Source organism: Elaeis guineensis, chromosome 3, assembly GCF_000442705.2.
Source record: "Elaeis guineensis isolate ETL-2024a chromosome 3, EG11, whole genome shotgun sequence".
In the NCBI taxonomy this organism is placed as follows: domain Eukaryota; kingdom Viridiplantae; phylum Streptophyta; class Magnoliopsida; order Arecales; family Arecaceae; genus Elaeis; species Elaeis guineensis.
In genome coordinates this window covers 106,989,548-107,008,694 of record NC_025995.2, presented here as the reverse complement: position 1 = coordinate 107,008,694, position 19,147 = coordinate 106,989,548, and the positions used below count along the sequence as shown (strand labels likewise).

General features: G+C 40.0%; 2 protein-coding genes across 3 annotated transcripts; both read right to left on the bottom strand.

Annotated features, from left to right (window-relative positions):
- Positions 1-385: 385 nt before the first annotated feature.
- LOC105041555 (PHD finger protein MALE MEIOCYTE DEATH 1) lies at positions 386-3,605 on the bottom strand. The gene is made up of 3 exons (XM_010918505.3): positions 3,105-3,605; positions 2,080-2,323; positions 386-2,003 (listed from the first exon to the last, which is right to left on the bottom strand). The coding sequence occupies exons 1-3, from the start codon at positions 3,400-3,402 to the stop codon at positions 596-598; spliced, it is 1,950 nt and encodes a 649-aa protein (XP_010916807.1). The 5' UTR covers positions 3,403-3,605; the 3' UTR covers positions 386-595.
- Positions 3,606-5,111: 1,506 nt separating this feature from the next.
- Positions 5,112-15,048, bottom strand: LOC105041127 (nuclear poly(A) polymerase 1). Of its 2 annotated transcripts, none has more exons than XM_010917953.3 (12): positions 14,243-15,048; positions 14,075-14,152; positions 13,877-13,984; positions 12,070-12,132; positions 11,808-11,969; positions 8,864-8,977; positions 8,654-8,716; positions 8,242-8,571; positions 7,178-7,342; positions 6,104-7,090; positions 5,630-5,706; positions 5,112-5,399 (listed from the first exon to the last, which is right to left on the bottom strand). In XM_010917953.3, exons 1-12 carry the CDS (start codon positions 14,354-14,356, stop codon positions 5,354-5,356), a joined length of 2,307 nt encoding a protein of 768 aa, XP_010916255.1. In that variant the 5' UTR covers positions 14,357-15,048; the 3' UTR covers positions 5,112-5,353. The 2 variants fall into 2 exon arrangements, with proteins under 2 accessions (XP_010916255.1, XP_073110360.1); XM_073254259.1 differs by having other exon boundaries at positions 7,178-7,363; positions 14,243-14,489.
- Between the last annotated feature and the right edge of the window lie 4,099 nt (positions 15,049-19,147).

Here is a 19,147-nt window from a genome sequence, read left to right as displayed (position 1 = left end):
TCCCACTTCTAGTCCATATCTCACTACAGTTCCAGCTGTCTTTAGAACAATCACAAACTTGCAAGCTATCACGCTAGCTTGAGATACATTATGCAACTCTGGAGTTGTAATTAGAGAGCAACACATGGTTAGAAAATTCAGTCGAGCCGCCCAGGCCGGGGACTTCAAATTACTGGAAATTCTCTCCACTCTTGATGCTTGGACTGCCGTGACAAAAAACCAGAATCAACGCCAAGATTATTTAATCATGCTGGAACCTGCGCAAGCTGGGTAACCTCATGTTTGCAGCCTCTCCAAAGCAGTAGAGCACAATATGAAACATTTTAAAACGCCAACCAAAATTCAAATGTCAACACAATGTGAGGTCCATACAAATTGGAAGCAATCTTCGTCATCATTCTTATTGCACTAGATTATTAGAATTATTAGAAGCAGGTGAAAAGAATCAGAACTAGTAGGGAAAATTATTACAATGAAATGAAAAGAATCTGCAGTTTTCTCACAGTCAAAAGTCGGGAGAAAAAAAAAAACAAAAAAAAAAGACCTCAACATACCGCTGCAGCCAATAAACGCCCCTCTCTTGCACGCCATCTCATCACGCCTTCGGCCCGCCCTCGGCGGCGATCAGAAGTGAGCTCCCGCACCTCGCGCAGAGGAAGATCGGCGGCACCGGCTCCCCGTCGGCGATACCAATGCAGCGGGTGTGGTGCCATACGTCGCATACGTCGCAGGCCACCATCCGCTCCCCGTCGTCGTCCCGCGCCCCGCACGAGCACCCCACCGCCCACGTGTCGGGCCCGCCCTCGTACCGCAGCTTGCACCCCATGTCCGCCCCCTCACCGCGTATCCACACCACCGACCCAGACTCCACGCCGCCCAGTAGCACCGGGTCCCGTTCCTGCCCCTCGATCCCCTCCACCGCCGCCGCCCGGAACCCCTCCAGCACGTAGTAGCTGTCCCGCAGCGCCCGCTCAGCCTCCACCCGCAGCTCCCCCACCGAGGCATGCGCCTCCACCACCACCACCTCCGGCGGTGGCAGTGGCCGCGTCAGCGCCCCCATCTCCTCCTCCCGCGGCAGCCACATCGCGAGGAACCGCAGCCGGTCGTCCGCGTCGTCCCCCAGGCCCCATGCCTTCACCCAGCGCTTGCAATCCAGCACGGACCCCGCCACCTCCGCCCGCCCAGCAACCACGCTCCGGTAGACCCCCTGCATGTCTTCCTCCACGTGCTTGGGACTGGGCCACGCCCACACCTCGTCAGACCTCGCCTCCTCCGCCACCACCGCAGCCAGATTGTCGCCGTGGGTGGGTTCCTCGAGGCTGAACTCAAGCACGCGGGTCTTGGGGTTGGACACGCGGCGCACCACCTGGCCGTCCATGAAGCAGTCGCCGAGGGACTTGAGGACGAAGTCGAGAAGGCCGGTGTCGCCGATGGTGAGCCGCGCGGCGTCGCGGACCTCCTGCCGGGTCATCACACCGTGCTCCCGGAGCGCGTCCACGATTACCTGGGCGGCCGTCCGGAGCCTCTTCGCCGACCACCGGCTCGCCAGCTGTACCGCCACCTGGGCGAAGTCCCGGCACGGCTTCCGCTTCTCCACCATCGCCGCAGCCATCGACGTTGCCTTCCCTTCCTGCTGCTGCTGCTGCGGTGGTGGCAGAGTTGGAGGTGGGGTCCGGTGCTTCATTCCAAGAAGGAAGCGGAGGAGGTCGCGGACGGTGAGGATGGGCGGGTCGCGGTCGGGCTGGCGGAGCTTACGGTATATGTTGGTGACACGGCGTAGTTCCCTGTCGCGACCGGCCTTGGCGAGGTCGGCGATGAGGGTATCGAGGCGGAGGGTGGAGAGGAGGTGGAGGGCGTGCTGGTAGACTTCCTCGGTGATGCCGAAGCTCCCCATACAGAAGCGATAGCCCCAGCGGGAGAACCAGGGGGCGCCGTGGGCCACGCCCAGGAGGAGGCGGAGATCCATCGATCTCTTGTGCGCCACATCCTCCACCGTCACTGCCCTGTTTCACATAAGACGATGCAATTAATCAATGGACGGACGGCTATGATTGAGCAGTATCAATTAATTAATAATACCGGGCGCGGAGGGCGGTGCAGAGGCGATCGAAGAGGTCCATGAGGTCGCGGCCGGGGATGAACTTGGAGCCGCCCTCGCGGCCGTTGATGCAGACGAGGTGGCCGAAGCCGTTGCAGTGCAGAAGGCCGTGGAGGAGGTGGGTGTGGATGTGGAAGGCATTGGGACTCAGGTGCTTGTCCCAGTCGTCGTCCGCCGGGATTATCACGTGATATCGCCGCTTCGATACAAAATGATGGCTCCACCCTGAGCTAATAGTTAGTTGATTAACTATAATTAATTAACTTTTAAAAGACAGCAAAATTAGAATTTAACAGCAGGAGTCAGGGCTTAACAGTTAACGATGATGGAGCAAAGTAACCGGCCTTTCAGTTGTGGAATCCAAATGAGGCATTCAGAAAACTAGCATAGAAATTAACCACAGGAGTTGAGCCTAAGGATAACAACAAAGGAGCAGAGCAACCGGCTATCCAATTGCCGAACCCAGCGGAGCGCTTGGGAAATGCGGCTTCCATGGTATTTCAAGAATGCATTATTCTGGAAATGCAATTCACATGCTATCACATGCGGTGATGCACAAAACGTAGTACTTCGGACACACCATTCTGCGGGTTTCCTTTGTTCGCAATAGTTTCGCATCTCTTGTTCTAAATTAGGATTTTTGCCGACTGGTATTTGGGGAAAAACAATTAAGAAGAAAAGCAAGATTTCTTCTTCCCTTTTTGGAACTATTCGGTATTGTTGTCTCAAAGCTCTAATGAGGTCAGAGAGAGGGGGGTAAAATGCACCTAAGAAGAGAAACCCCAAAACTGTATCAGAAGATTCCTCAAAGAAAGAAGAAAAGAAACAAAATCGATATGGAGAGACCGCTGAAAATCTCATCGTAGGAAGACGAAAACCCAATCCCCGGACACCCGGCGACGAAATTTCCCTCAAATCGGAGGATGAAACCGCTGGAAACCCTCCCCTGCCTCTCTTCCGCGGCCGTCCCAACCCCATCCGATCCAAGAAAGCTCGGGGGACTCACCGGTGCAGCGGCAGTAGTCGCAGAAGGGGTTGCGGGAGTAGCGAACGCTCTCCTCGATGGTGTAGAGGGGCGCCACCGCTCCGGACCTCTCGTCGACGAGGAGGGTGCACCACGTTGGCATCCCGGCGGTGTCCCGCTTCTCGACGTCGCCGCACTCCTGGAGGAACCGCCGGACGTTGTCCCGGAACGCGCCGTAGAAGTCGGTGGGGCACCCCGGGTCCAGGAACGTCCGGAGCCCGTAGATCTTGGCCCTCACCTTCCTCTTCGCCGTCGGATCAGAGACCACGGCCGGCGGCATCGCTGATCCGCCGCCGCCCTCCTCCGCTGCTTCCTCCCCTTCTCTCCCTCTCCTTCCCTCGTCTCGCCGCGGCTTCTTTAGACCGCCTCGCTCTTATTTCGAACAAGGAGAATCCCTCTAATGCCCATAGACCTGTGCCGAAATCTCCGAAAAGAGTGGCCTTGAAGCTGGACAACAGGGGTATTTTGGTAATTATGACGGCTTGTTAGGGGGCGGGGCTTGAGACCCCCAAAGTCCCTGGGTGCATGGCCTTAAGAAATCGGACGGTCCGCGTGCGATCTCGTCCGCGGTCGCACCTTATCATGATCGTCGGTTCTTTTCTTAACAGTTTTTGTACGGCAAGTACGGAAGGAACACGTGGAGGGAGGATGAGTTCCATAGAGTTGCGGATGCGGCGGCTGGATGAAAGTGATCTGACGTGGCGCGATGGTTTTAGTTTGCTAATCTAACCAGTTCAAGTATTTGGCGCCTTTGATCTAAGAAAGGTATTTACGAGAAATCCTTTCAACACCACCCTCGGTTGAAAGAAAAATACGTCCATTTCACCAAATGGGCCACCTAGTGCGATTAATAAAAGGTAGGCAGATATTTAATACAGTTAATTTTTTTTTCCAATTTTTTTGATTAAAATATTTATTTTTATTTTATTTTATTTATATTTAATCACAAAATCATAGATAATAATAAAATATTATAAAAAATAAAATAATATAATAATAATAATATAACATCCTATTGCATCTTATTGTATATTATGAATAATTATTAAAATATTATAAAAAATAATAAAATATCATAATAATGATATAATATTCTATTACATCTTATGATGTCCTGCGACATCTTAATAATGATATGATATCCTATTGCATCCTATGACATCCTGCGACATCTTCTAAATAATTATTAAAATATTATAAAAAATAATATGATATCATAACAATGGTAATGACATTTTCTTATACCTGTGACATCATATTATATCCTATATATAATTATTAAAATATTATAAAAAATAATATAATATTATAATAATCATACGATATCTTATTCCATTTTATAAATAATTATCAAAATATCATAAAAAAATAATATTACATCGTAATAATGTTATGATAACCTATTACATTCTATAAATAATTATTAAAATATTATAAAAATAATAAAATATAATAATAATAATATAATAATAAAAAATAATAAAATGTTATAATATTATTTAAAATATTATAGTATTTAATAAAAAAATATTTTGATTAGAAAAAATTTGGAAAGAAAAAAACTACACTACATTAAATACATGCCTCTCATTAATTACGCTATGCGGCCTAACATGATAATCATGCAATTTTCTCCACCGGACGCAGTGATGTTTACTCACGCATTTATTCTGAGTCAGGACAGGAGACTAAATGATGAGAAGCATTTAAGCATCAATGCGTTCTCACTTCATCGTCTGGGTTTCCAGCTACAAGCACCCAAGCACAACCTAAATGTAGTCCTCGAATACGAATTCCCACAGCTAAATAGCATCACCTTGCTCGAAGTGAATACCCTGAGCCAGTAATCATAGGAACCCACCAATTATCATAATTCTTGCAATCTCCCAATCATCCATCCACATGCATGCATGGCTACCTCACATAAACTATACAAATCCCAATTAGCTGCCATCATCAACCAATTGAACCATGTAAATGAAACGAAGATGAGCAAGAACATATATCTTAATATTGCATATTGGATTTTATTACAAAAGGTTAGGTGCCATTGATCCACCGGTCACCCTATTACAGAATTAATACAAGGATGACAGTACTATCAGCAGGCCACATTTGAGCGAGTAAATTAGCTCTGCAGTGGTTATCCCAAATATCCCACCTCTTCCACATAATTCAAGAGACCGAAGTGGATGGTTTACGGATACTCTGGACGTTCTCAAGCACAAGAGTCAACCGCTTTTATCTGCTGCTTTCACAACAGAGGACAACCTTAAGCTGCAAAGGGAAGTGCAACAAATAAGAAAATCTAAAACTGGTTTTAATCAAGGACCGAAGGACAGAACCAAGAAATAAACAACCCACAGAATCAGTGTGGAATCAAGATCACAATGGCCACTTTTCAGGAAGGCCTGGACGGGAACCAGGAATCCAACTACCAGAATTACTACTGAGAAACTCATGCTAGGACAGTGAAGCAACAATATGATGTTAAGAAATATAATTACCGGATAAGTGGCTTGCGCTGAGTATTTGATGAAGAAGCTGTGGGGCCACCAAAAGTTGGAGCAGACAGCTCTGCCGGCTTTTTCATCAAAGACAATGTACAGAGTCAGTTCTAGTAATCCAATTAAGAAAAAAGATCATTGTAAGATGAGAAATATGAAAATTAATGCATTGTGATTTTTTTATAATAGATATTCATTAAAAAAATAAAACACTCTTTGTGGAGACCTATTTCTATGTTAGTCTAACATTATTTTAACTTAGTTCTCCCGTCACATGTTCTACACTAGATTTTCTGATATTTCGTTGACTACTTGCAGCAGTATCTCGAGTGGCAGACTGATGCCAGTAATATATCCAACAACAAAGCACTCAATCTCACAAGCAAAACAAAAGATATAGCAATTAATTCCAAATGTACAACAACAAATAATCAAAGGAGCACAAGTGAAGAAAAGAGGAGAAAAAGTAAAGACCTCAAGCTCTTCTATGCCTTCATTCTTGGAACTGTCATGCAGCTTGCCGACTTGCATTGGAGCATCCTTTGCAGCCGAAGATACCACAGAGCAGCCACCAGCAACCCCATCAAAATCTTTATCCTGCCCTTGCGGCTCAAATAACTCAAGCTCATCAAGTCCTTCAGGTAAAGATGCCAGGTTTGTAGGAGACCCACTGGTTATTTTCTTTATTGCAAGTGCCTCAGCTTCCTTGGAGCACAAACTAGCTGTACAATTGCCAGGACCCACAGCAGCAATAATACCAGAACCAGCCATGCCAACACTCTCTGGCAGTTTAGCTGAATGAGCAGCCAGACGTTGTGCATCAATTGAGTTGCTGTCTGTGTCCTCCACATGTTTCCTCTTTCTTGATTCAACGGTAACATTTAAAATCCCATTGGCATTTCCCACAAGGTTGATTGCTGATCCTTCAGCCTCCTTGGTGCACAAACTAGAAGCACTGGAAGAGGTCATGGTGATGGGACTACATCTTTCAGACCCCTGGACTACTTGATCACCAACAGGAGTACCTGCAGCCAACTGCTTTCTAGTGCTAGAGTCATCTGCCATATGTGTATCACAACTCCCACTTAGAGTGTCAGAAGGTTTTCCTGCCAGAACCAAGCTAGAGGACTTGGTTTTTGAAATAGTATGACCCTCACTGCCAGCTGCCTTAAGTGGACGAGAAGGCCGTGTTCCACCAGGAAAAACAAATGAAGGCACATTTCTGCGTTTTATATGAGAAACTTGGATCTCCATGCCTGGTTTCCATAATGTATACATGCCAACAGAGTGCTTAAATTCTTCCACTGTTACCCTTATATCAAATTGTTCCCCTTCATTTACTGGTACTCCTTGTTTTCTCTGAAGTCCCATGAAGTAGCAGCAATGAAATGGTCTAGATTTGTCTGAGAAGTCACCTGGGTGAGGATGACATTGAAGCATGCCAAATGTGTGCCTCTCAATCTTTTAAAAAAAAAACATGCAGCAAGGTCAGCGATATTTTTCAGTTGCTTCAAACAAGAAAAAGAAATGGTTCAATATTCACTTAACCTTTAATGTAAGCGTACGAAGACGAGATTCAACCCATCCCTTCCATTTTCTGAGATCATCTTCATTTGCTGCAGTGATGTCAATCTCCAGATAATGCTTGTAGGCTTCAAAGAATGGATAAGGCGCAAAAAGTTTATTCCAATCAGCTTTATTGGCCTCCATCTCCTGCAGGTAGAGACCATCATTCTAACCAATAAAAAGAGCCAAGGGCTGAGTTCTGGAAGTATGTATAAATATACAGAATAAGAATAAGAAAAATTAAGCTAGGACTAGTAACAGCGACAAATAGATAAATACTCAAGCAGCTGAAACAGGTAATAGCTGTCCTTAAAACAAGCACTGATGCATGACATTTTTTCCAGTCATAATACAATTTAAATCTCAAGAACCTGGGATCAAACACTGCATAACTGAAACAGATTTTCATGATGAACTGAAGTTGATGAATTCAGTCTTACAATATAACAAGTCAGCAAATTTCATCACAAGTTTGTATTCTCTTTGCCAGGTACACCTAACAGAGTACATTCCAATGGCCTATAATGCTAAAACAAATCTTCTACCATAGCCATGATTAGGTATTATTTTCAGCGGGCTTCCCAAACACAGCCATTCAAAGAAGTACTACAGAACGGTCAGTCCATTATGAAATCATTCAATGCCCAATACTTAAAATCAAGATGCACGAACATTCATGATACTTAAATAAACAGGAAAGAAACTATCCTTATTATTCTATTGCATTTCAAACTGTGTAAAGTTGTATTCTTCAGATCCATGAAAAATCTACTATGAACTCAGCTGCACAAAAAACCTCAGCATCTACCAGTGTTCTCCAAGCATGGAAAGAATCTTCCTAAAGATCCTCAATAATCGAATGAATAAGGATGAGACATATGTTGGTCCCAATGATGCTTCTCAGACCAAAGGACAAAAAAAAATTTAGATGCCTGAAGAGAAATCATATTATCAGATGGCATCAAAATCGTCACAAAATGCCTGTTATTCTCTTTATCTACATTAATATTGATGAAGCAGACGACACCACTAATAATACAACTGACCTCGCAGATCTCATGGCCTCGTTGAAATTCTTCCGTCATAACACGCAAAGTACTCGATGATACATTGTAGCTAGAATTCATACAAGGATAAGCAGGGGTTATAATAGGCATTTGATGTAGTCTGTCTTTATAATTTTTTCTTGGATCCCAAACAGGGAGTCCAAGTGTACCCTCTTCAATATCACATAGCATCACAGGATTTGGCCAGCGCCACTGGGTATAAACTCTGAAAAAGCGAGATACCAACATACTGGGCAGTGCCTTTGGGTATAACTGACATATACGAGCAACAAGCAATGCCCAGTTTATACCACCAAGGAACCCTGCAACCTGATCATGATAGAGAAAAAGTCACCAGGAAGCACAAAAACCAACACGAAAATCCATCCTTATTAACAAAGATGACTCGTACATTAGAATAAACTCCACGGCGTTTTGCCCAAAATCTCAGGCATCTTAAAGTTGTGCGAAAATTCTGCATCAAATAAAACAGATTAATCAAAATCTGCATATTGAAAAGACACTACTCTCTGCTAATGTTTTCAATTATGCATTGGAGAATATATATATATATCCAGATGCCACAAAGATTAACACCAGGCTCACAAGGGATACAGAGGACCTGGATATTTGGCACCAAACGTAAAATTTGGTCAGTAACTCTGCACCCATTTAAACTACGAACTGTCTGTTCATCCGCATTTTGTAATATAGAATCCTGTGAGATATCCAGATCCTGAAACAAAACAAAACAGATTAGTTGATTAGCAAAAGATTCAACATTAAAATAAAATAGTCAAACAGAAATGCATGAATGACTGCCTGCACTATTCTTAGCCTGTATGAAGTATGAATCGCTGAACTAGATTATGGAAGCAAATTTCAGGAAAGCATTAAAATTAAGATATCACACATCATCTGTAGTTATTGAATTAATACTAATGCCTCATCGTGATTTGATAGGAATCCCATGTCCTTGAATTACAAATTCAAAAAATTCAGACATGAAATATCAACCGTAGTATTTTGAATTAATACTCATGTCTTTTCATGGTTCAGTAGGAGTCTGATCCTTCTTTTTCTTTTCCAGATTTTGCATATACTAAGTCCATTTGGTTGTTTGGAAATACAAAGAAAAGAGAAAGGAAATGCTGTAAATGGAAAAGTAAAGTCCAAAAGGGAGATATATATACTTTAAGGGGGATAAGAAATTAGCAAACTTACGTGGGGCATAGACATAGATTAACTTGTAAGGTGTACATGTTTAAATCTTTAAAAGAAATAGGATGGCAGACAAGTCATGAAATGATTGAGTATTTGTGTTCCAAAGAAAGCCAACTACTGATAGTTCACAAACTCTAAAGTTTGTCCAGTAGAGTCACCATCTCTTTGTGGCTACCCAAAGAAAAAAGAATTGTTTGAATGTGCCCGAGCCACAAACATCATTGACCTCCACTGGGATATAAACATAAATTAAACACTGTATTCTTAGAATCCACATGATTTCTAGCATAACTACAAAGAAAAGAAGACAAGTTGTGCATCATCATATGATAACTTCTATGTCCATTTGATGATGTTACATGTCTTAACTCACTCTAGCTTTTCCTATACTAGTGAGATTTGTAGGCCTGATATATAGGTTGATACCATGTATATTTTAGAAACCAAAAGAACACACACTGTATATGTTCCCCATATCACTCTGCATATGAACTTCCCACATCATCAGCAGTACATGAACAACAACTATGTGTTATTAACATAAAAGCACAATTGCATGTCCCACATAATGAATTTTAAGCTTATTTTGTGTTAATAATGTTTGAATATAATTGTGTGCCAATTACTTGAATCACTGCTTTTAGCATTTCAAAAAGTCACACAGTGCATTACCACACAAAACAATAAAGGTAGATTATCAACCATAACAAAATTCTAAGTAGCTTTCAGTTAGTCTGTAACAAAGCAAATATATTGTGAACCATGGATGCACATGAAAGATGAAACTTTGAGGAAAAAAATAGTTGGATATGGATGGTAAATGAGACACATATTTGCTGGAATGGATGGTAGTCAGACCTTATTTGCAATTTAGAAGATCAACTTCTAATTTCTTCTCCATATCAAAACAACCAGATTGCCATCATTAATAAAACTCTCCCATAAGTAGACACATGATAGACCAACACACTTGTTGGTGATTGCATAAACACCACGCGCCAACAAGACAACCAAGCACTGTGAATCCCCATATGATTTTCACCATGGAATCCACTCATTAAAAGTAGTCGTGTGTTAGAAACTTATGATTGATGATCCAAATTGCAACAATCCAGATAAAAGTGGCCCTCAACCATCCAGATTAGACACCTGTATTAGGGTTGCTGTGGATTGTAAGATCTTGATTTCAACCTAGCATCCAGACCATAGATCATTTGATTCTTTGGAATGTAAGATCGAAAGCCAGTTCATGTTTTCACATACCAAAACCATGAGGATATCCATCTTTCAAGATCGATTAATTCCTTGACTTTTATAAGGACAAATTCAGCATTGATGACTTCCAAGACATCAAATTACCAAGTCTCCTTCAAATTCTCAAGGGTAAAGGAAACAGAGATTTAGCTGTTTCAGAACTAAGACAGAGCTATTTTTTTTTAAATCCCATTCAAGATTTTTAAGAATTTGATTTCTGCTGCAATCTCTTACCTCAAAGGGGAGTTGAGTTAAATAAGCTTATGCCTATAAATTTTTGCAAGGTCTAATAAATGAAGATATTCTATTGATTTATATGGTGAAATAAAACTATACTGATCAATCAAAAGAACTGATATTTATGAGCTTATGGTTGTTGGAAATTAAACTTTTTTACTATATGACGGTTTCTTACTCATTATCTTCTTACTGACTTACTCATTATTCATTCAAATCATTCTTTAATCATGTATCTTACTTTTAATGATGTTTCAACTCTATTTTCAAGTTAAAAAGAAATTGGAACGAATCTTTGAAGTTGAGATATGATCCAAGACTTAATGATGCCTCTTAATTTTCAAGTTGTTTTAACACTATTTGTTTATGTCTGAGAAAAAGAAATCTTACAATTTATGATTCAATTCATGATCCAGTCCAATTTGACCTCCTCTATGATTTAATGATATGATCCTGATCTTACTAACATCGGTCATGTAAGAACTATCTAGGTGATGTTCACTTATAGGCTTTCTGCTTTTGTAGGATTGGCACTAGTCTTTAGGGTAGTTGGTACTAGCTAGTCAAGATATCAGCAGCTGCCATGCTGCCATAATAAACTCAAACATCAACCTGTTGCCGGAACATACCAAATATGCAGTAGCGAAAATTGTTTATTATACCAGGAGGCACTAGGAACATTAACTCTTTACCTAGTCACAACCATCACCTAATTAAATATGAAATTTACAGGTATATTGAAAAAAAAAAAATGTAATGAGCGGTAAGTCATAAGTCCTTGGCATTGCAAACTGTCCCTTCCAAAGATGCACTGATGAAGGGGCAAAAAACAACAGAGAAACCAGACTTACTTCAGGTATTACCCAAAGTGATAGCTTTGCATAAAGAAGATCTATAGAAACCCCATTAAACTTAAACTTCATCACAGGTACATGAGCATCAGGAACAGGATGTAGTTCTGTCACTTCTGGCATCTCAGCCAACATATTATGGAGTTCTGTAAAGAAGTCCTCCTGCGTTCAAATTTAATAATACATTTTCCTCATCAAAATGTATTTGAAAATAAATGAAAGCAGTTCAATCTTAAGCAAAAACTTGAGTAGTTAATCTTACTTCTCTAGTTGCATGTCTAGGCCCTACACATAATGTGTCTATATCTGCACCAGGTCCATGAACCTGAGATAATAAACACATACAACAGCCCACATCAATATGAAGGACAAATGAAAATGAAAGGAATCTGTTACAAGAACAACCGCAGAGTGCAGAACTAACCAAAACTTATTATGATAGCATGTTTTGATCCCTCCCCCCCACCCCCACCCCCCATCATTTGAAAATGGTATAAAGTTCAGTTCGAGTTTTCTTTAAGCTATAGCTTTATTATAATATAAATTATTGTGAATTAAGAGTGCAAAATGAGTCCTTAAATCCACCATTTAAGCTAGCAAATTTAGCTTCATATGTTTGATCATTCAAACAAAATTCTTTTACCAGTTATGCATTGACAAAAACATCAAAGTACATGAAAGATAGATTATGTTTCCTAGGTTGCACCACAAAAACTCATCACCCTCTCTTTTCCAATGAGCCCAAAGTTCATCACCTTCTCTTTTCCAATGAGTCCAAGTACCATGTGTTTATTTGATCATTATTTGATAGTGTTTATAGTGTGTCTATGGAAAATGAATTTCTAAGCATATTTATGGTCTGAAATTGGACTAGGATCTGCATCGAATAGCCTAGCCAAGATGCACCATGCTTCAGGTTTTTCAGGCCAACAACTATGCTGTTCAATCATGCAAGTGATTCAATGTTGAGGTTTGGTTATATGTAAGGCAAAATACTCATAAACAGGACAGTCAATTGTGGCAATTATAGTGGAAATCTTGAGAAAATCCTGATGAATTTTACGATTATCTTAAAAGGGCTTTATCCAGTAAAGGTTATCCAAGGTGGTAAACAATTGCTCTTGGTTGTAGAAGATGGTGGCAGTGTCAAAGGCGAAAGAGTTGTCAAGCGTGGTGGTAGATAAAGGTTGGTGGTGACAATGCAGAAGCAGGGTTAATAAAGGATCAATGGACGTGGCAACATAAACATACCAGTGTTACATCGTGACATGATTAGAGGTATGCAGACACCATGTGATGTTAGTTGTGAGGGTGCTGAAGGTGGCAAGATGTAGTTGAGGTGGAAAAGAGTGAGGCCAACAAGGTGACGACGCTAACAGAAGAGGATAGTGATGGTGGTATAGAAGGCAATGGAGGGTGTATAAGGTGGATGAAGTGAAAAGGAGTGGCAAAGGATGATAGTCATGCAACAAAGTGCACAGAATGAATGGCATTTTAGCACACATTTAAAGAAAATAGGGAATGTCAGATGGTAGAATGATAATGGCTGTAGAAGATTGGGGGAGGGCATTGGAAATGAGGAGGATAGTTAGGAGAGCATCAATCCCTGCTTGAAGGGATAGGTTTTAATGTTTGCCTATTGTAGATTATAAATGAAAACCCCATGTCCCTATTCAAAAAATAACTATAAATTTTGGTAATCTCAAGCATAGTTAAATTTTAGGAAAAGAATTATTTTCTTATTCAAACGAAGCCCAGTGGAACTCCATCCCCACCTCTTCTCCTATAAAAAGAAAAAGAAAAAAATTATCAACAAGATTGTTTCTTGCATCGCTCAGAAGAACAGAGTACATAAATAAATTAAATGCCTTCAAGAGTCTGGCTAACAACTTGGCAAAGTCAGCTTTTGAAAAGACAGAAGTAACCATATTTTCTCAACTGCAAACATATCATTTAACATAGTAACATAAAGCAGTATTGACTAACAGAATCAATAGATCTTTTCCATCTTAGGCATCACATGTGCTTGTTTTCCATCAGCAAAAGAAAAATAAAGTGGTGATAAGTACCCCAAGACGATAAGAACCAAAAGTGAAGATCTTTGCATTTGCTTCTAGCACAAATTGCTCGTTGAATCCTTTGGCCCTGCTAACCTTCTTAACCCAAACCTTCACAATCTGTTATAACCTCCAAAGGTATCAATATCCACAGAAAGGAATGAAAAGCAATGAATGGAAGAGATCAAATTACATGAAATTAGAGATAACCTGGTCCAATCTTCCCAAAACCTCCTCTCGAGACACAGCTTCTTCCTGGCTTTCATATAACCCAGCATCCGCAAGATACTGAGCAAAACAGAGATCATATTTCAAAAATCCAATGTTTCCAAAAATCAAACTTGACACATAAACAAAAGCCCATAAGCAAAGTGAAACCTTTTCAAGCTCGTGGGTCTTTGTGATATCAAATTCAGTAGGCCCACTCCACGAGATTGGCTCCGTGACCCCAAGGTATCCATTACCCCGCTTCGCTAATCCAGAGCTCGCCATCGGTTGCAGGAACTCTAATATTATTTTCTTTCTTTTTAATCAATATGATTTGTTTATGCCTTAGTATATCGAATTATAAAATAAAAATTGATATCCCGCAAAATCCCCCCTCCCTCAAAATTCAAGTGCAAAGCGTAAGGGATGTACTCCTTTTTTTTATTTTTTTTTTCTGACACACAAATTGTAACCAAGAACAAGGGAAATTAAAAAGATAAAGAAAGCAAACTAAAATCACTGTCCAGAATTACTGGTTCCAAACATCAGAAGAACAAGAATCCATTCAGTTCGAGAAGAGAGCTTATTTTTACAAAAAGAACGAATCGAAGCCCTAACAACATGAACTCATCCACCAAATCTCAATAGGGTTGCGATTACAACCGCATCTATCTCCCTCACTCTTTCTTAGGAGAAAGATCAATAACAAAGAGGCTAAATCCAAGCTCTAGAGAGAAGAATAATTGAACCACTCCTCGGTGCAACAGGCTTGCACGCTTCGATTCCAGCCTTCTCGTCCTCCTCCGGCTTCTTCCTTGGATTCGAAGATCCGTTGAGGCCCAGCGTTCGCCTCGCCGTCGATGATCGGAGGACCAAAAAAACCCTAGAATTCGAGGTTTTGGGGGAGGAAAAGAGAGAGAAAGGAGAAAAGGTTTGGGCCTCTCTTTTTTCTCATTTCTTTTGCCTCTCAATTAACCGAGCTAGAGCCTAGAAACCGACAACTCTGAACTCTCTCTCTCCCCCTCTTATTTTATTTTAGGAAAAGGCAAAACTACAGCCGTTAGATACGGAGGCAAGGTCCTCATCTCAAAGCATGCACATCGGAGGCGACATGACTTGCTCAGAGCCCTTACGAGGGCCTTCTGGGACTGGGCCCACCGACTCATCAGATGGCCCCTGTGATACTGGTGGGCTGGGTCGCTGCAGTGCTTTATGCCAGCAAGCAGAATCACAACGGGCCGATGATCACAAGATTTTGTTTTGGTTGCCGTTGCATCAGATGGATAGGCTAGTCCGATGGCTCCACTGATGCTGCTTGGCTGAGTCGCTGAGGTGCGCCATGCCAACAAGCATGGATCATCGATGGGCCCATCAATTTGAAGGTGATGACCTCATGATCTGTGTTTGGGTTGCCGTTGCATCAGATGGACACACTAATCTCCAAACGGTTTTGGGTGTTGAGAGATATTATAAACTTTTGAAAGCCCTGATCAAATATCTGTCCAATCCACCCATTTATTTATCTATCCGTTAAAAAAAAAAAAAAAAAAATGCTTCACCCTATCCCTGTGCATGGCGATTGGTGGGATAGTGCAAGGAACCCACTTCTCATCCAGTGGTTCCATGTACTGCGCCAATTGCCAAACCACAACCGGAGGGGTGTTAGGCTTGGGAAGTAGCAATTATCCATTTATCCATCTATCCATAATGATTTATGGGAGTTGCTTCGGTGCTCATTTAACTATTTTTTATTAGATAAAAATAATTAAGTAATCTTGTCTGCCATCCTCCCCTCGCTGCCTCTCCTCCTCCTCTCTCTTCTCGTGCCATCCTCCTCATCCTCCCACCTCTCCTCGCGCCATCCTCCTCCAAGGGTGATCTCCCAAGATCTTCGAGCAATGACAACTCTAGGGCTGAGCAAGGATCGAATTTGATCGGATTGAGAAAAAAATTTTATTCGACCGAATCCAATTGGGTTGAAAAAAATTCAATCTGCTGTCCACCGTTTATCATGTATAAATCGTTTGAACCCAAAGTGAACGGTTTGTAGTGGATTCGAATGGATTGTGTTGGTTTGGACTTCAATATTTATTTAATATTAATTTTAAGTTCAATATTGATCCACTTAAATTTATTTATTTTTTTATCAATTTAATGTAAAAAAAGTCTAAACTTTATAAATTATAAATTTTAGACTTATTTTTAAATTTGTATAAAATAAAATAGAGAAATGGAGATTTACTCATTTGAAAGTAACTATATCTGAAAGCTTTTACTTTAAAATTGTCTCAAATTAATGTGCTTTCATCAACAATTCAATATTAATATTTTTATGAATCCAAATGGATGACGCAGTATTTTTTTAAAATAAAGTATTAAAGTTTAAATGATGCCATTCCAAAATAAAAATGAGTTTGTTTAATACTACATCGATTGGGTTCGATTTCATACATGTTAAAAATATAGGAACTAAATCCGACTGTAAATAACTGATTTTTTATAAAATCTAACCCAATTCTATCCAATTTATGTCTTTCGACTGATCGAGACCAATATTTATTGGGTCGGATTGGGTAGATTTCTTCGGATTTCGATTATTTGCTCAGCCCTAGATAGCCCCATAATCTCCAAGCAGCTCTCTTCCTCCACTCTCTCTCATCCGCATCGGTGATGGCAGTGCATGGATTAAACTGTCATAGACCAGACCACTAGCGCCCTACTCCTCCCGACTAAAGTTGAAAAAATATGATTCGACCCACCAATCCAATCCATATTCAACCTACCATAGGCATGTTTAGATTTAGACTAAATGAATTTCAGATCATAAACAGGTTGATTCGTTTAATTCACTTAATATTTGGGTCAGATTTGTATTTCAAATATCTAATTCGTTTAATCTGTTTAACCCATTTAATATCTGCATCGGATTGAGTTAGATAGCATGTTTAATCCATTTAATTCGTTTAAGATCTGTTTAATCTATTTAAAACTTGTTTAATCTATTTCTGACCCATTTAATCCAATCTATTTAACCTGTTTAACTCGTTAAAAATCTATTTAATTTATTTAATCTAATTTGATCTATTTAATAAATAGATTAAGTGGGTCGGATCGAATTACCTGTTTAATAAATAAGTTAGGTTCAGATTTAAGTTTTTGACTTATTTAATAAAAAAATCATATTTGAATTGATGATTTTTTGACTCGACTAACATCGATCCAATTCGTATTTAACCTGATCCAACCCAATTGCCACCCCTACTATAGACCCCATCTCCCAACCTGGGCAGTTGGATGGCAGGGCCCTACCCCCACTATTTTCACTGACCATAATGAGCGCTCTTGTCCCCTGCATTGCCACCCCCAGTGACCTCGACAACTTGGGGGTTCATTAGGAAGCGGGTGTGAATCGCCAACCAAGAGGGGGTGTGCGCAAGCATGGGAGTGCAGCAGCATTCAGAACGAATGCTGGACATGGTGGGGAGGTAAGAGATTTGCCATCTATTTTGCTACAAAAATGCTTATGTAGTTTGAATTATTTACGGCACTGATCATGCACATGATTGATTAAAATCAGTTGTCCATGGATAAATCAGTGCCATCTATCTAAATCAAACAATCAAAAAAAAATGCTAATGATAAAAAGACCAAAAAAAAACTTTGAAGTATCATAGCAAAACCGATGATTTATTCATCTATCTATATAAGGAGTAATGCTATGGGGAGCCCATATTTATATGTATAAAATGTTCTTGATATCACATAATATGGTTATTGCTATTGTCTCTTGCATTTCCTGACTTACAGTTCAATTTTGGTATTTAGATGAATCCCATTATTCTGTTTTGGTGGGATTTTATCAACAATGCATATTAACTTTGATATCTTATTCCATTTTTTGCTTTGCTACTCTTAAGTTCTAGAACTTCGTCAGCGGTGCTCGGCTAACTACCATAACCGGTGGATTGCTAGACTATCTATGTTAGGGCAGAAATCGAATCAGATACTAGTATATCCATATCCATATTTGTTTAACCTAACAAATATAAATATCAATATGGATATTATTCAAATGTAAAAATTCACATCTATGTTTATTTTAAACAAAAACATATACAATTTGGATACTAAAAGTATATATATAATTATAGATATAAGTTGGATAATTAAACTTAATGATTATAGAATCAAAGATATTACTAAATAGATGATAAATTAAATTAATATCATATTTATATAGTTGTATATATTTTTTAAAAAATAATAAGTACTAGATAAAATTATATAAGATTACATATAAATTCGGATATCCGGATACGGATCAGATAGTTATTTATCTATATGCATATCATTTTTCTTTTAATAGATATGGATATAGATATTAATCAGATCTTCAAATTTTTGTCCATATATAAATTGATTCAGAGATAAAAATGAATCTGGATGAATACTATCTGTACCACTTTCACTCCTAAATTCTATGCTTTATTCCACAAGCTATGGACGTAGATGCTGTTATCTTGGTCAACATGCGTTGAACTCAACTTGCTGCTGTTCAGCCTTTCCAATCTTATGTCACTGTGCTTCATATTCAACTTGCTGCTGTTTAGCCTTTCAAATCTTGTGTTACCATGCTTTATTCTCTTTTAAGGGATACATTGCTACCATCATCATTACTGCGGTTCTTCATCAGGATATATATTGGCAAGAGTTTACTGCTTCAACTCATTGTCAATATTCTTATACTTTCTGATCTTTGCTATAACCCCAGGATCTGTTTGTAATATACTGTTTATAGTTCTTTTACTCAATACTCTATATTGTTCTATTGTTGTATCCCTAGAAACTGTGACAGGCTGCAACTTGTTTTTCTGGCCTGCTATTTTGGTTTATCTTTTATATCTGTATACTTCAGTTGAATATAAATTTCTCATTACCAAAAAAAAATCACATAATATTACGAAATTGATATAGCTTAAGAACCTACTGCTAATAACCGGGTTGGTACCTAAGATAGCATTTCTGAGCCCGAGAAACTATTCATCTACAAGAGCGAAAACCATTTTCTATCAATTT

Bases quoted from the DNA above. Each gene is read 5' to 3' on its own strand.
- LOC105041555 (XM_010918505.3), bottom strand. From the start codon at position 3,402: ATGCCGCCGGCCGTGGTCTCTGATCCGACGGCGAAGAGGAAGGTGAGG. The intron at 2,324-3,104 runs GTGAGTCCCCCG...CTATTAGCTCAG, and splicing joins CGACTACTGCCGCTGCACCG to GGTGGAGCCATCATTTTGTA. The intron at 2,004-2,079 runs GTATTATTAATT...TATGTGAAACAG, and splicing joins TGCACCGCCCTCCGCGCCCG to GGCAGTGACGGTGGAGGATG.
- LOC105041127 (XM_073254259.1), bottom strand. From the start codon at position 14,356: ATGGCGAGCTCTGGATTAGCGAAGCGGGGTAATGGATACCTTGGGGTC. The intron at 8,572-8,653 runs GTACGAGTCATC...TATCATGATCAG, and splicing joins GCCGTGGAGTTTATTCTAAT to GTTGCAGGGTTCCTTGGTGG. The intron at 7,091-7,177 runs GTTAAGTGAATA...TTTTTTTAAAAG, and splicing joins TTCGTACGCTTACATTAAAG to ATTGAGAGGCACACATTTGG.